The sequence below is a fragment of the Oryctolagus cuniculus genome, chromosome 1, assembly GCF_964237555.1.
Source record: "Oryctolagus cuniculus chromosome 1, mOryCun1.1, whole genome shotgun sequence".
NCBI lineage: Eukaryota > Metazoa > Chordata > Mammalia > Lagomorpha > Leporidae > Oryctolagus > Oryctolagus cuniculus.
In genome coordinates, this window is record NC_091432.1 from 38,879,192 (window position 1) to 38,896,237 (window position 17,046).

Genomic DNA, 17,046 nt, shown 5'->3' on the forward strand with positions numbered 1-17,046 from the left:
ATCAATATGGTCACCCATGGAGCAAGCTGTTTGGGACACTGTACCCCATATTAGAGTGCCTGGGATCCAGTTTCCTCCTAATGCGCCTAGTAAGCAGTAGATGATCGCTCAATTACTTGGGTCCCTGCCACCCATGTGAGAGCCCTGGATTGAGTTCTGTCTCCAGGCTTTGGCCTGGCTCAGCCCTGGCAGTTGTGGGCATTTAAGGAGTAAACTAGAGGGCAAAAAAATCTTTTTGTCACTTAACTTTTCAAATAACTAAACAAACAAAACTTTAAAAATAATCATGGCCAAGGGACAGGCATTGGGGCACAGCTTGACACCTGTATCGGATCTATGAGCACTGGCTGAGGAGAGTCCTGGCTGCTCTACCTCCCATCTAGCTTCCTGCTAATACATCTGGGCAGTCAGAAGATGCTAGCATAAGAACTTGGATCCTTGTCACCCATATGAAGTTGTGGGAAACCCAGATGAAGTTCTGGCCTTCTTGGGATAGTGAACCAGCAGGAAGAAGAACTCTCTCTCTCCCTGTGTCGCTCTGTCTTCAAATAAAGAAAATAAAAATTTTTAAAAATGGTCATCCACATTGGTGAATTGCAAATTTCATTTTTTTTTTCTTGGTGACATCCCATTTAGTCTTCTGCCCTGCTCCAGTGTGACTGAGCCACCACTCTGCAAGCCATCTGCATGGGCTCCCCTGAAAAATGCTGATAATTAATTTGCTGTGTCATTTTGACTGTTACGGGATGCTCAGATGCTAGGTCAGTGAGGCTGTTTCTAAATGACATTAGCATTTGAATCAGTAAACTAAGATCACCCTCATTGATGTGGGTGGGCATCATCCAATCAGTCTTTCAGACAACTGAGATATCCATCTTTTCCGAATTCCTTGTCAGGACTGCACACTCGGACTAAGATTCACAACACTAGCTTCCCTGGGCTCAGGCCTTGGAGTCTGGATTGGAACTACATCCCCATCTTTCCTGGGTCTCCAGCTTTCGGACAACAAATCTGCACAATCACCCGAGCCACTCAATCCCTCAGGGTAAGTCTCTTTGTACGTAGCTATTTATAGTCTTTTGGTTCTGCTTCTCTGAAGCCGTTTCTCTATCCTAGGTGAAGCCAAGGGTTTCAAGTAAGAGGTATGAAACCTGTACCAAGGTGTTAGAGTTGGGAAAGGGGCTTTTCTTAATCTTAGTTGGTCGACACCAGAAGCTAAGGAGTGAAGCCTACCTTAAACTCCCACGCGCAAATACACCTACACTGGAAGCGCCGGGAAGCACCTCGCCACCCGCCTGCTCTCGCGATACCCGCTAGTCCTCGCCCTTCCGGCTCCGGTAGGCCCCGCCCCTGCCTCAGCGCCTCTGTCGTCATTTCCTGTGGGTCTGCAGGCTAAAAGAGAAGATGGCGGCGCTGGGGGAACCTGTACGGCTAGAAAGGGGTGAGTGCGGCCAGGGTCCGGACGGAGGTGGGTGGAGGGTATGTGAGAGTGCCGTGTCGCTGGAAGTGAGGAGGGAAGGTCTAGGTCCCGAGATCCAGAGCCAGGCCGTCCATGGTGTTGGCGCATGCAACCGTCTACGTCGCTGTGCGCGGCTCCCGGGAGTGAGCTTAAGGTCTTTTGATTGATATCCAGCCCCGCTCTGTTCAGCACGGACTGTCCGGGTGTTTAGCACTGTTAAACACAACCTTGCCCGCGTTCGCATACAGGCACGGCACATGGGCTCCATGGGTGGCCACAGCAGACGCGGCATTTGGAGACCTGTAAGCTCTAAAAGCAAACGTCACACGCTGTGTTCCGACCGACTACACTCGAACCCATGCACGCGCAAAACCCCGTGTCCCCGCCTTCACCCACATATCACACACTTAGCAGACACGGCACCTCCTCCAGTGCCCCGCTTAGTGCACAAACCGCATTGCTTTCACCCCAGCGTCACTTGTGTTTGGAAACTAGCTTTGCTTTTCCTTTCAGTAAAGGAGAGGATGCTTTAAGAACGATGCTACTGACTTGATCTTGGGAAGTTTATACAACTAGATGGAATAGTGAGTGACACTTGCAGGTGCCATGTTATGCTTTCTTTACAAACACTACAATTGCAAACTGTGGCAGGTTGATTGCTTCTTAGATTGTGAAGGAAAATAAAACCTGTTCCACTGAGTAATGTAGAGAGGAATCGGCCTGTGAAAATACCCGACTCTGCCCCTACCAGCTTCCTGATACAGATTTCCAATATTCCACTCCTGCATCCTCCTCAAATCGTTTTTTTCAAGCAGATTTTAAACACAACAGCATTAGAATCCTTGAAAATAATCAAGAAGTACAAGGTAAGTATTTTGAATACTGTTGGGAAACAAAGCATAGAGTGGAAATTGAAATTATTTTGCACATTGTCACATTTGGTCAAATTTGCAGTTATAGTTATTAATATCCTCTAACAACAATATACATTTTTAGAATTATTGTACTTCTGTCATATCATCCCACAAACAAATGTGTACTTTCAATTGTAAATTTACTCCTTATGGTGTTCACCATTTGGAAGCCTCTTTGTATATGAGATTGTTACTGTTCAGCCCACCAGGCTGTTAATTAAAGCAGCACTCTATGACAGGGGCGTAGCTAGACCTAAGACTGTACATCTTCCTTGCGAATGCAATGGCATTGTGCTTTGTAGATAGAAACAAATCTGTTTGGTGTTAACAGGAGGAGGTATTTTTCTATGAAAGGTGTTTGTAGGATTCTAAGTTAGCATATTTTTGTATTTTTAAGTACAGTGCAAAATGTGTGACAGAAATTAGAAAATACATAGAGCCTCTAGCTCATGTGGAAAGAAATGTGATATTCATTTTGAATTTATAGTTGTTAAACACTTTTGAACTTTTCTATAGAACTAAGGGCCAGAAGGTTTTCAGGGGCAGTAAATCTTCATACTCTAAAGGCAAACTTATTTTTTTAATTTAAAATTAGTACCAAATCTGGTGTACTGTTTGGAAAATATTGTTTTTAAATGAGATTTTAAAAATTGATTCCACAGTAAATAGAATTTTTTAAATGTATTTATTTATTGGAGAGGCAGAGTTAGAGAGAGAGAGGAGGGGGGAAAGGTCTTCCATCCATTGGTTCACTTCCCTAATGGCCACAACAGCTGGAGCTGCGCTGATCGGAAGCCAGGAGCCAGGAGCTTCCTCTGGGCCTCCCATGTGGGTGCAGGGGCCCAAAGACTTGGGCCATCTTCTACTGCTTTCCCAGGCCATAGCAGAGAGCTGGATCAGAAGTGGAGCAGCCGGGACTAGAACTGGTGCCCCTATATGGGATGCCAGCACTGCAGGTGGTGGCTTTACCCGCTACGCTATAGCACTGGCCCCAATAGAACTGTTAATATCATTTTTTTTTAATTTTCATTAATCATATTTAGAAATAGAATTAAATTTTTGTGTATTTTGAAATGTAGAACTCCATTTCTGGAATTAGTGATGATTTTGTGTTTTGTTTTCCAAGTTTCTATAGTTCTACAATAGAATTCTCAGCACTATAGTAGAAATAAGTTAGTAGTGGTTCCATTTATCAAGATGAAGTCAGATTTCATCAACTTGTATGTAGAATTTTATCAGAGTCTACTAACAAACGCTTGCAATAATCTTATAAAATTAATGCCTGTGATCAAGATCCCAAGAGCCCTCTAAATCATCAAAACGTGATTCACTAGAAAACGAATTTGAGTACTTATCAGATACATTGTAGATTTAGTAAAGGGTGTTCTACTTTCTTAAATTTTTTTGTTAATTTAAAATTTTTACATGGCTCATGTGTTATAACTTTGCAAATAATTGGTGAACCAACTATCTCCATTATTAGCCTTTCTGGTGGTAGGAAATCATTGCATTTGATAAACATCAGTGTAAGATTTTATTATCTGAAATTGAAAAACCACGTTCCTTCTTTACTACATGTATTCATAATTTTCCAGCTGCAAATACAAAGAAGGCAATATTCTATGAAGAGGACTCTTCAGTCCTTAGGTATAACATGAAATTAGGAACTTCTTCCATTTCAGTCAGGACACAGGAAAGGAATAATAGCCAATACTCTGGTCCACTGGGGTACAAAAGCAGTTCAGAAAAAAAAGTCAGAATAGAGGTAGTTATAGTATTGGAACATGAGTCTGACTCTGAAACTTCTGAATTCGTAAGCATGTATCCTCACACTTCCCAATGAGAACTGACCGGCATGCTTAATGCATTTGCATAAATGTATTCAGCCTCTTAGTGTTGTGAGTAATTGGTGCCCATATAATTACATTTATGCATGCTAGGCCCTTTTTCATGTTGTTGTTTGTTTCAGTCATCAAGTAACTCTTAGGAAAATACAGTTGTCTCCATCTTACAGTACAAAAGAAACTGAGACACTGAGACATTAAGTGGCTTGCCCAGTTATATACAGATAGTGTTGAGGTGAAATTGGCAGTCATAGAGTTTTTATTTTTCTATTTTGTAAGCATGTATTTGATTGAACTTACCTGAATTAATACATTGATCCTAAGTTGAAAGCAGAGCAGTTAATTTTGTTTGTACTGTTTTAATCGGCTCCCTACCATTAACTACACCTGTTAATGAATATTTTGCATCTACATATGTGTCATGTTTTCAGTCAGGAATTGAATAGTGATTTCACCAGCACAAGGAAAATTATCCTGTTCAATGCTTTGGATGCTAATAATTTTTATTGACTAAATCATTCCTGGTAATGTGAGTACTGCCAGCTGTTCTGAAGCAGGACAGGCTCTATCACATTTGAGCCCCAGTCCTTTCTGGTGATATTCAGTTTTTTATTTTCAATTTGCCTATCTCAAAAGATTCCATTTCCTGGATTTTCTACCTTTTGCAACATGTATTTTTTCCTAATGTACTCTAAAATGTGGCATTCTCAGATTTTGCATTCCCACCTGCCATGTACGTACTTAGCCACACAAATCCTCCCCATATATGTGCATATGCACACTTTCCCCCTCTGTCTTCTATATATTTCTTGTTAGTCCTTGAGAAATGAATACTGTTCCACTGTCACATAGGCATATAGAGCATATAGAGAATCCTTGGAGAAAATTATCTATCAGTTTTTTTTTTTTTTTTTTAACTTTAGATATTTGTAGAGCAATTGAATTGTTGGAAAAACTGCAGAGAAGTGGGGAGGTACCACCGCAGAAACTCCAGGCTTTACAAAGAGTCCTTCAAAGTGAGTTCTGCAATGCCGTGAGAGAGGTAAGTAAATGTGATTCACATTTACTAAAATTTTGAACTGATTAGCCTCTGGAATTGGGGTGCAGAATATCCTTTTTTTTTTTTTCTTTTTTAAGTTTTTTGTTTGTTTGTTTGAAAGAATGACAGATGAAGAAAGAGAAATAGATCTTCCATCCACTGGTTCACTTCCCAAATGGCCACAATGGCCGGGGCTGGGCCAGGCAAAAAGCCAGGAGCCAGGAACTCCTTCCAAGTCTCCCACAGAGGGGCAGGAACCCAAGTACTTGGGCCATCTTCTGCTTTCCCAGGTGCATTAGCAGAGAGCTGGATCAAAAGCAGTGCAGTTGGATGGATGCTCTGAAGTCAGCATTGCAAGTGGTGGCTTAACCTGCTGTGTCACAATGCTGGCCCTGATTTCAGAATTTTCTTAATAAACTTTAAAAATAGAGTGGTGGTATTAGAAGAGAGATTAAGATGCTACTTGGGATGCTCACATCCCATGGTGTAGTACCTGGGTTTTAGTCCCAGCTCCACTTCTGGTTCTAGCTTCCTGCTAGTGTACTCCTTGGGAGGCAACAGATGATAGCTTGAATTCTTGTGTTCCTACTATCCACATAGAAGACCTGGATGGAATTCCTGTCTCTTACCCTTCTCCTGGCCCATCCTTGGCTGTTGGGGCACTGGAGGAGTTAACCAGTAATGGAATATCTGTCTCCATCTCCCTCCTGCCCCCTACCCCCATTTATCTCTTTCTCTCTCTCTGTCTCTGTCTTTCAAATAAGTAAATAACTTTTATAAGAAATACTAGAACTTGTCCCTCTCAATTTTGGAATTTCGAATCAGATATTTTACAGCACATTAATTGACTACAGAAAGAACCCAAACATAGTATAATCTGAGGTTTAAAATCAAATATGATAACCTTTGGTTTTACAGGTATATGAACATGTCTATGAGACTGTTGACATCAGTAGCAGCCCTGAAGTGAGAGCTAATGCAACTGCAAAGGTAAATTTTTTCATTTACAAAAGTAAGAACTCCTTATAAATTACATGTTTAAAATATGTGATTAATAGATTCATAAGCTTATTTTGAAAACCAATATACAATATCTTTAAAACTACACAAAATATTTCAGGTACTTAAAAATAGAATACATTTTTTAATTGGCTTATAGGATATTTTATCATGAAGGTAATGTACTGACAATGTACTTACACAAATATTATACACATCATGCAGAAATAATATATTACCCATGCGTAATTAATTATGCAGACTTTCATCAAAATTCTGAGTTATGAATTACTGAACACATTTAATGGTAAAGAAGCAATATTTATAGATTACTTGCCTAAAATCACATAAATAGTAAATGGGAGAGCTAGAGTATTTCTCTAGGTTTCTGTTTGCTTTCTGTTTTGCGTAGCTCTGCAAATATATAGAAGAATGTCAGGAGTTATGAAGGTTACCTCTTCATAGCTGCAGGTAGCAGGTTTGTCCTCAAATAATTCAAGCATTGACCAGTGTCTATCATATGGTTAGAATAAATTAATATAAGCTAATAGGTAACTTATACTAGAAATAGTCATTAGCCTATAAGTTTTCATTGATAGCTCACAAAAGGAAGCGCTAGACACTCTGTTGAATACAAACATTTAGCCGTGTGGGTATAGTTTGGCAGAACTGAAAACAGCAAAAGAAACTTGGTGTTTATTCTTATAGAGTTATAGGACCTTTGAGCCTTAGTCCCATCAACTCTAGAATAAGGCCTTTTCACAGCTTCACAGATAGTATTCAACAGATCTTGGTTTACTTCCTCCCCATTCCCATTTTGTCCATGTGTCCTGATGTATCCTGAGCCATCATGAAAAAAATGGCACAGTCTTGATTAAGCCACCACTTGTGATGCTGGAGTCCCAGCTGCTCTGCTTACAACTCAGCTTCCTCCTATTGCGTCTGGGAAGACAACAAATGGCAGCCCAAGTGCTTGAGCCTATATCATTCATATGGGAGACCTGGATGGAGTTCCTGGCTCCTGGCCCAGACCTGGCTGTTGTGACCACTGGGGAGTGAACCAATGAATGGGAGAGCTCTCTCTGTCTCTCCCTCTTATCACTCTGCTTTTCAAGTAAATAAATTTTTAAAAGGCGCCAAATTACTTAATTACCCTTAAAAGCAAAGAGAAACAAAAAATACCAATTTTTTGTTGGAATTAGTCTACATTAGTCTAAATTTGAGTTTAAAAGATATTTTGGCTGTTTCATCTTCTGGTTTTCTTAGTTTTTTAGTTGTAACTAGTTAGCCAAGGCAACCAAAAAACACATTGATAATAAGCACTCCTCTTTTTCTCAATATTTATTTTTTAATCTATTAGTTATTTAGCATATAATACAAATAGTGTAGAAGCCAAAATGACTACATAGAAGGACACTTCCCTGTAAGTAACGTAGGCAGGTTATGTTCTGCAAAAAGGCCCCTAAAGGAGCTGGGCCATCTGCCTCTACAGCTCAGGGCTACCAGCATGCAGGGGGACAGTCTCCTCATTAATTTATAGAGTGTCCATCTGCCCAGCAAGCCTGCTTGTCAAGCTTTGTGAAAATGCAGCTGCACAGAAGTTCTGGCCGCTGAGCAAGCTATGACAGACCTGAAACATCTTAATATTTACTACATACTTTTCAGTTGGTATCTCTAAAGAGCCCTTCTGCTTGGCATACTTCTCAGAACCACCTGTGGATTTATGAGCATTTAGACATTAAAATATATGCCCTCAGTAGTTTTAGGACAAGCTTTGTGACAGCACGTTAAACTGCCCCTTGTAGTGCTGAGGTGCTTGTTTGAGTCCCAGCTGCCCTGCTTCCTATCCAGCTTCCTACTCATACAACTGCAAAGGCAATGGAAGACTACGCATGTGAGAAACGAGTTCCTCACCCCTGGGTTCAGCGTGGCTCAGAACTGGCTGCTGTGGTCATTCAGGTAGTGAATCAATGGATGGAAGATCTCTGTTATCTCCTTGTCAATCAAATGATTAATAATAAATAAAAAAAATGTTAAGTTTTATTGATGTATTTACTTGAAAGGCAGAGAGAGAGAGAGAGGGAAAAACAGAAAGGTCTTCCATCTGCTAATTCACTCCCTGAGTGGCTGCAAAGGCTGGAGCTGGGCCAGGCCGAAGTTGGAAGCCTGTACCTTGTTCCAGGTCTCACATACCTGGGTGACTGGAGCCGAAATACCTGGGCCATTTTCTGCTGCTTTCCTAGACACATTACTTTAGCAAGGAGCTGGATGAGAAGTGGAGCCGATGGGATTTGAACCAGCACCCATATGAGATGCCAGCATTGAAGGCAAAGCTTCAACCTCTGTCCCACAATGCTGGCCCCTAAATCTTTCTCTTTAAGTAGTTTTTAAAAGAGACAAAAGAGCTGAAGTAAGCAAAGGTCAGTTTTAAATATGTAAAATTTTATTTTAGGCTACGGTTGCTGCATTTGCTGCCAGTGAAGGACATTCTCATCCCCGAGTTGTTGAGCTACCAAAAACAGAAGAAGGCCTTGGATTCAATATTATGGGAGGCAAAGAACAAAACTCTCCAATATATATATCTCGAATAATTCCGGGTGGAATTGCTGATAGGCATGGAGGCCTCAAACGAGGAGATCAACTCCTGTCTGTGAATGGAGTGGTAAGAATGAGTTTTATTTCTGTTTGTAGTGATATATTGTGACCAGTTGGGGGTGTATTTGAGTTACAGAAATAAAATGTAGGAAAAAGCTAAGAAACTTTAAGAATCCCTTGAAAGGACAGGTAGTACTATTTAGTCCAGTGATCCTTTTTTTTTTTTTTAATTAATTTATTTATTTTTTGACAGGCAGAGTGGACAGTGAGAGAGAGAGAGACAGAGAGAAAGGTCTTCCTTTACCTTTGGTTCACCCTCCAGTGGCCGCTGTGGTCGGCGCGCTGCAGCCGGTGCACTGCGCTGATCTGAAGCCAGGAGCCAGGTACTTATCCTGGTCTCCCATGGGGTGCAGGGCCCAAGCACTTGGGCCATCCTCCACTGCACTCCCGGGCCACAGCAGAGAGCTGGCCTGGAAGAGGGGCAACCAGGACAGAATCCGGCACCCCGACCGGGACTAGAACCCGGTGTGCTGGCGCCGCAAGGTGGAGGATTAGCCTAGTGAGCCGCGGCACCGGCTCCACTGATCCTTTTTAAAGCTTTTAAGTGTGCTTTGCTTCTTTCCGATGTAAATTAGCAGTGTTTAACATGGCTTATATGACATAATTAAGCTCTTCAGTAGTGAAATACAATACATTAAATTAGTACTGTGCCCTAATTAGATAAATGCAGTTGCTGGATATATTGGCAATAATAGGATTTTAATAAATGAATGATTTGAGACTTAAAAAAACAGTTCCTAAACTATAAACAGAATTGATACAGCATAGAATTTTATACTAATTAAGATGATAAAGTAGGATTGTTTCTTAGCTTTATAGTGTTGATATTATATAGCACTGAAACTTTTTTACTTAAAAATTATTGTTTTTTTAACTACTTACAAAAGCTAGATACTAATTTTATACCTGTGTGTTTTATTGTAGAGCGTTGAAGGAGAACATCATGAAAAAGCTGTAGAACTGCTGAAAGCAGCTCAAGGAAAGGTTAAATTAGTAGTACGATATACACCCAAAGTCCTAGAAGAAATGGAGTCACGTTTTGAAAAAATGAGATCAGCAAAACGCAGGCAACAGACCTAATACAGTTCAAACTTTGTATTGCAGTTTGCTTTTTAGCTAGAGAAGTTTTACTTGTGACCTACTGAGGGCCGCAATGCCAGTGATTGTAAAAACAAACAAATTTCCCGTGAGATCCTTCTTACCATTTTATAAATACCTATTTTAACATTATTTATGGTTCCAGAGATGCATACACTTTTTTCTGATGAGAAAAAGTAAAAGGTGATGAGGGCGATTGTGTCCTGCTGTTTTTACAGGCCTTTTTCAAATGCAGATTTTGTCATAAAATTGTTATAGATTTTTTAAAATGCTTTTTTAATATTAAAATGTACTTTTACATTCTTAATCTTTTTTTAGGAAAAAATGTTTTCTTCATTTGGCTACATATTTAAAATAATAGTTCACCAGTTCTTTTTTCGCTTACTCTATTTTTTTTAATCTGTAAAATTTCTTTACAGTTTTCCAAGAAATTAAACTTAACAGTCTCACCTATAGCAGTTCATTAAATTGTCAGTGTTAACATCACTGCTGCATTTTGTACTTTGAACACACACATAATATATATATACTCAATGGTAAATCATAACTCAGCACAGTGGAAGTTTTTAATTTAAGCATAATGTATAATGGATATTCATTTATACTGATTTATACAAATTTTTAAACACTGAAACAATCATTGCTGAAATATGTATTCTTTCATAATATTTGAGCAGTAAGGCAAAAGGATGTAATTTGATTGTTAACATTACTAATTACATCCCTTTCTATTTATATTCAATATATCATAAATTATAAATGCAAACAGGTTCAGATTTCTTCTTTTGCAAATTTTTTTAATGCTATTCATTTTTATTTAAATAAATTTCTTATATTTTGGTCCTTCCATTCCTAAAAATGAGCCAGTTAGTTTGTGGTTGGAAATGGCAGAAGCGAAGAGGAAAAAGTAATACTTTTAATCTCCCTAGCCTCAAGAGTTGTACATTCTTACTAGTTCAATTGAAAAAACTGATTTTCAATAGGAAGAAGAGAGAAGGATTTATTTAAGATATATAGAAATTAATGATGTAATGTATTCATAAGAATCTATGGACTGTGTCAAAATGAGTAGGAACTATTAAAAATGATTGGATTTAGAGATGCAATCTTTGTTTATGGTCAAATATAATGATAGGAATTTTGAGAGATACTTTATTTCATTTGTCCACTGGATGTCACTGTTTTACTAAAAGGCAGCTATTAGTGTATGATTGTGACTGGGATCTAAAAGGCTGAAATTAGAGTTTGTTTTCAGTCACAACTTATAGGAAGTTTCCTGCTTTTCACAATATTGTAAGTGACAAGCAGAAAAGAAGATAGTGGATTAAAATGTATGAGAAATTTGGCATAATTATTGACCCTATATTTGAAAAGTGGGCATTTTGTAACATTCCTTCAGGATGACTAGAAATGTATACCTTTTTCTGCATGTTTGTGAGCACTGTGATTCTTAAAAGATTATTCCAGGTTTCAGTGATTTTTCAGAATAAAAGTCAATCAGCATTGTTATTTATCATTTAGGTATTGAACACTGGATTGCATGGTTGAATGTGTCTTAGTCCACTACAAAATGTGCTTGTTATTGATAGGATCATGTTAAATTGTATATTTTCAAAATTGATGTTTTTAAAATGTTGAGACCAAAGTAGTATAGAAGAATTATGGACTTATTTTAATTTAATTGTAAAATTATTAGTTGTAGAGCTTTATATATTAAAGAGAGGTATTGGTGCATATGAAAACAGTAATATTATTGTTATGCTCGTATTCTTGCATTACAGGGTAAGTAAACCCTGAAGAAACCCTATTTTAGTGTAACTACAGCTGCAGTAGCTTTTAAGAACATATCAACATTTCATTATAAATTACAGCTTCCTGGTTCAGTGTCTCAGCTGTTTCAGAACTTCCAGCCAAGTTAAATCGTTTTGGTGTTGAAACTTAGTAAGTTGAGTAAGCGTTTTTTCTACAGTAATCCACAATCTGTTCTTTGTGTGGGTTGGCACCTATTTATATTTCTTAAAATAAGGATAGCTTGAAGGAGCCAAATACAGTAGTTTTGCTTGCTCCTGTTGAGCATGAGTAGCAGTAGTTTGTTTTCATCATTAATGCAGTTTTCTAGTGTCTCCCAGAATTTTAAATCTTGACCACAGAGAAATTCAATCCTTCAGTGGCAAAGATGTATAGTAGTGGTCTAGTATAGAAAGGAAATGAAGGGAATTTTCATCTTATAAAAGAATGGTTCATGAATAAAACTAGGCATATAGTAAGTATATAGTAGGTGTTTGATTTATAGGTTACAAGTATAAATTATCCACCTGCTCCAGTTTCCACTTATTGTCTTGATATTTCAAAATGGGTTGACTAAAACTTTTGCTGCACATCAGAGCACCCTACAGAACTTGAAGAATATTGATACCTATTAACTACTAAGTCAGAAGCACTCATTTTTTTTTCATTTATTTAAATGAATGCTTTTTTTTAACTTTATTTAATGAATATGAATTTCCAAAGTACAGCTTATGGATTACAATGGCTTCTCCCCCCATAACTTCCCTCCCACCCGCAACCCTCCCCTTTCCCACTCCCTCTCCCCTTCCATTCACATCAAGATTTATTTTCAATTCTCTTTATATACAGAAGATCAGTTTAGCATACATTAAGTAAAGATTTCAACAGTTGAAGCACTCATTTTTTTAAACCTTTCCTGGTGATTCTAATGGACACCCAGAGCTGAGAACCAATAGTTTTCACCTTTGTAAAATGATCTAATTACACTGGATTCTGTTTGGAAGTATTGGAATGGAATAATTCAATTTGCAGCTATTTAATGATTGATTATATTTCTTAAGCATTAAAGGCAACTTGGCATTCCTTATTTGGAAAGTAATTGCAGTCTACTTTTTTAAAAATAAATTTACCAGTAGTTTAAAAGTAATCTTTTAGTATATGTCATCTTTATGCCCCATTGCCCTTAAAACTTAGAAAAATAAGTGTTTATTATTTGAAAAAGCATGTTTAAAAATTGCAGGTGAGAAATGTTGTCAATGATAATTACTTGCTGTCTTAATATGGCCACTTTAACCATTTATTGAATTAAAGTGGCCTTGTATTGTAGGGTTTGATGATTCAGATGTGTTCTTTAAAAATATCATTGTCCTTCTCTTCTAAATTTCTAAAAGCTTTCTGGTCAAGAACTTAAGTAGTTTGGCTCAAATACTGTGTTTATAATTAAAATGGATATTACATCATTTAATAGAAGAAATGGTTATGGCTTATCTGAAAAGAATGTCAGCATGGCTTGGTATAGACTTAAAAGAGTACATGTTGTGAAAATTTTATAATGTGGAATGATCATTGAAATATCAAGGACTTTAGTAATTGTATTTCCTGAATAAATGTATGTTTATGAATTTTCTAACTTACATTTTGTTGTCTCTGCTAATAATAATTATCCCAAACTCACTAGCTTTGTTCCTTAAAGGTTGTTGCAGTAGTGGAAAATTAGTGGAAAGAAACAAATCAGTTACTGACTCACTAATTTTCAACACTTTCAAACTAATTTGTATTTGGACATGGTTTTTAAAAATATTGAGAAGTAGTATACTTTTTAGTTAATATCCTAAATGATATGAAATAACACTTTTTCAATAGATCACTTCATTTATGAGTTTAATTCTGATCTAAGGCTTATTTAAAATAAATTTGTATTAGTCATGTCCTTGTTCACTGGGTTTGAAAAATTTACCACCATACCATGGATACGTTTCTGAAAACTTTTTTACATAAAGTAAAAGCATAATCTGCTGATTGTTAAAATGAAACTTCAGATTTTTATATTTTGCTTTGTCTTTTATAAAAGATAACCTCAGAAAAAAAATTCCCTATTTCCAAGCAGGCTGTATGGTATGTGATTGACAGCACAGACTATGGAGCCCAGCTATTCTTATTTGAATTGCAGTTCCACCCTTACTGTGTAATCTTAATCAAGTTCCCTGATTGTTCTGTGCCTTAGCTCCCTCATCTCTCATCTGCAGTAAATGTGCTTGCAAGTATTGTGCCAGTATCTAAAGCCCTTAGAGAGGTGCCTATTTCTATTTGCTGTTTTTTTCATGTAAAGTAGCATTAGGACCTTGTTTGCTAAAGGAAAAATTGTCAAGTAGTAAATTAGCAGGTTCTTATTGTCGATACCCAGAAAACATACCTTTAAGTTAAGTTTGAAAAAAGATAGGAAGAGCAGAATTCATTAGGAATTTTCAGATTTCTGTCTACTCTGATTAAAAACTTCATGGAATTTCAAGATTATTGGAGTTTTGAGAGGTGGAGGATTGAGAACACTTTCAGAATGAAAATCATTGGAAAATAAGTTCAAGTGAGAGATTTGGAAAATCAGAAAACTAATTTGTAAAGAAATGACCCAGCTGTGAGAGACAGTGGATTGTAGGAATAGGTGTCAATACAAGGCTTAATCACTGCCATGAACATGTTAAAGCATGGAAATGTATCAAGCAATAAAATGCCTTCATAGAAGGGTTTTTGACTGAGAAAGGATGAAACCCGGGTCTTTGGGGGTGAGGAGAAGCTGGAGTCTTTGTTTTCTGTGGTTGAAATGTTTCTGTGGACACCTGTGTGTAGGTGTGTAACTGCTGTGCTTTCAAGTGGCCACCTGGGCTTATTGGCCACTCAGAACCTAAAGCTTTTTCCTCCTGTTAGACTATTGGCTGTTAACATGGCTTCATGTTTTTCAGCTCTTAGGGCTCTCTGAGAGTTGTCATTGTCAAGGCAATGTCTCCTTCAACACTGAAGAGAGATGTTTCTGTAGCACCCCTCGCTCCATTTGGTGTGTGATGAGAGTTTTTCTTTGGCTGCAGAGACTGGACTCTGAAGGTTTGTGCAGACTCCTTAGGATCCATGAAACTTATACAAAACATTAATTCAACTAGAGCTAGCTGTGTTGCTTCCACCTTAAAACTTTCCATAGTATTTGGGATATGGTCCAAATGCCTTAAAAAAGGAAGAAAAGTTGGGGCCGGCACTGTGGCCTAGTGGGCTAAGCCTCCACCTGTGGTGCCAGCATCCCATATGGATGCTGGTTTGTGTCCTGGCTGTTCCACTTACAATCCAGCTCTCTGCTATGGTCTGAGAAAGCAGTGGAAGATGGCTCAAGTACTTGGGCCCCTACACCTACGTGGGAGACCCAGAAGAAGCTCCTGGCTCCTGGCTTCCAGTCGGCTCAGCTCCAGCCGTTGTGGCCATTTGGGGAGTGAACCAGACCTCCCACTCTGTTTCTCCCCCTCTCTGTGACTCTACCTCTCGAATAAATAAATAAATTATAAAATTAAAAAAAAAAAAAAGGAAAGTTTAAGATGGGGGTGGTTAAGGGAGCAGGTATTTGATACAGCAGTTAGGTCACCCCTTGGGATGCTCACATTCCATGTCAGAGTACCTGATCCAAGTTCTGCCTTCTCTGCTTCCAGTCCAGCTTCCTGCAAATGCACATGCTGGGAGGCAACAGGTGCTTGGGTCCCTGCCTTCCACATGGGAGATGTGGATGAAGTTTTGGGCTTCTGGCTTTGGCCTGGCTGTTGCAGGCATTTGGGAGTGAACTAGCAGATGGAGAATGTCTTCCTCTCTCTACCTTTCAAATATGTGAAAATAAAAATTAAAGAAAACCTTGCCATGACTGAAGACGTCCAGCATAATCCATTCCTTACTTCCTCTCAGGCATCATCTCATTCCACTGCCCCACTTGTTCTACCCCATACCAAATCCCCCTTACTGGAAAGCTTTCCCTCTAATTCTCCAACCAACAGGTGGCTCTTCATTCAGAAGTCAGCAGAAGTAACCTTTTGTCCCCTCCTAAAGGTAGGTTCTTCAGCCTTTGTGAATTTGGCAACACTTTGTTTCTATTTTAATTTGCTTAATTGTATCCTCTCCATCAGAACTTAAGTTCCATCCCAGCAAGAAAGATCACAACAGAGCCACCACTGCTTAGTGCAATTTCTTAGCATTGTAGGATGATCTGTTGTTCAGCTGGCTTACTTTCCACAATTTCACTGGCAGATCCAAGAGCTTACATTAGAACTATATAAAAACAGTAAAAAAATAAATAAATAAAAAAATTAAAAACAGTAACAATGATAGATGCAATACTGACGCCGCAGCTCAATAGGCTAATCCTCCGCCTGCGGCGCCAGCACCTCAGGTTCTAGTCCTGGTCGGGGCGCTGGATTCTGTCCCGGTTGCTCCTTTTCCAGTCCAGCTCTCTGCTGTGGCCAGGAAGTGCAGTGGAGGATGGTCCAAGTGCCTGGGCCCTGCACCCGCATGGGAGACCAGGAGAAGCACCTGGCTCCTGGCTTCGGATCAGCAAGGTGTGCCGGCTGCAGTGGCCATTGGGGGGTGAACCAACAGAAAAGGAAGACCTTTCTCTCTTTCTCTCTCTCTCTCACTGTCCACTCTGCCTGTCAAAAAAAAAAAAAATGATAGATGCAAGATGCAGCCATGAAATTTGTCAACTGAGGTTGTTATGTGCCTAGAGAGAACCAAAATACTGAAGGAAAATAATGTCTTAATACCTTACTCAATTCCAAGTAATTGCAGAGGATGATGATGAAGTATACCTTAATTTTTTTACTTACGTAAAAAAGTTCCAACTCAATATTAACCAGAATTGGTACAGTCATTGATTAAAAAGAAAAAATTTGCTGGCGCCATGGCTCAATAGGCTAATCCTCCACCTGCGGCGCCGGCACACCGGGTTCTAGTCCCGGTCAGGACGCTGGATTCTGTCCCGGTTGCCCCTCTTCCAGGACAGCTCTCTGCTGTGGCCCGGGAAAGTAGAGGAGGATGGCCCAAGTGCTTGGGCCCTGCACCCCATGGGAGACCAGGATGAGTACCTGGCTCCTGGCTTCAGATCAGCGTGATGCGCTGGCTGCAGCGCGCCGGCCATGGTGGCCATTGGAGGGTGAACCAATGGCAAAGGAAGACCTTTCTATCTGCCTCTCTCTCTCTCACTGTCCACTCTGCCTGAAAGAAAGGAAA

At 39.1% G+C, this 17,046-nt stretch overlaps 1 protein-coding gene and 1 long non-coding RNA gene across 40 annotated transcripts in view; one reads left to right on the forward strand and one right to left on the reverse strand.

Moving 5' to 3' along the window:
• The window catches only part of LOC103351120 (uncharacterized), a 222,632-nt gene that overhangs the window by 190,203 nt on the left and 15,383 nt on the right, over nt 1-17,046 (reverse strand). For 6 of the 39 annotated variants that reach the window (XR_011387946.1, XR_011387969.1, XR_011387937.1 and 3 more), the window contains exon 1: nt 1,234-6,323. The exons of 1 other annotated variant lie outside the window; for it this stretch is intronic. This is a non-coding gene — a long non-coding RNA (uncharacterized lncRNA). Of the gene's footprint in view, nt 1-1,233; nt 7,540-17,046 lie in introns of those variants that run through there. 32 more of the 39 variants (XR_011387950.1, XR_011387941.1, XR_011387930.1 and 29 more) reach the window with 18 other exon arrangements.
• On the forward strand, nt 1,340-13,430 carry LIN7C (lin-7 homolog C, crumbs cell polarity complex component). Its single transcript, XM_002709024.5, has 5 exons — nt 1,340-1,441; nt 5,141-5,259; nt 6,175-6,246; nt 8,708-8,917; nt 9,835-13,430. The coding sequence occupies exons 1-5, from the start codon at nt 1,405-1,407 to the stop codon at nt 9,988-9,990; spliced, it is 594 nt and encodes a 197-aa protein (XP_002709070.1). The 5' UTR covers nt 1,340-1,404; the 3' UTR covers nt 9,991-13,430.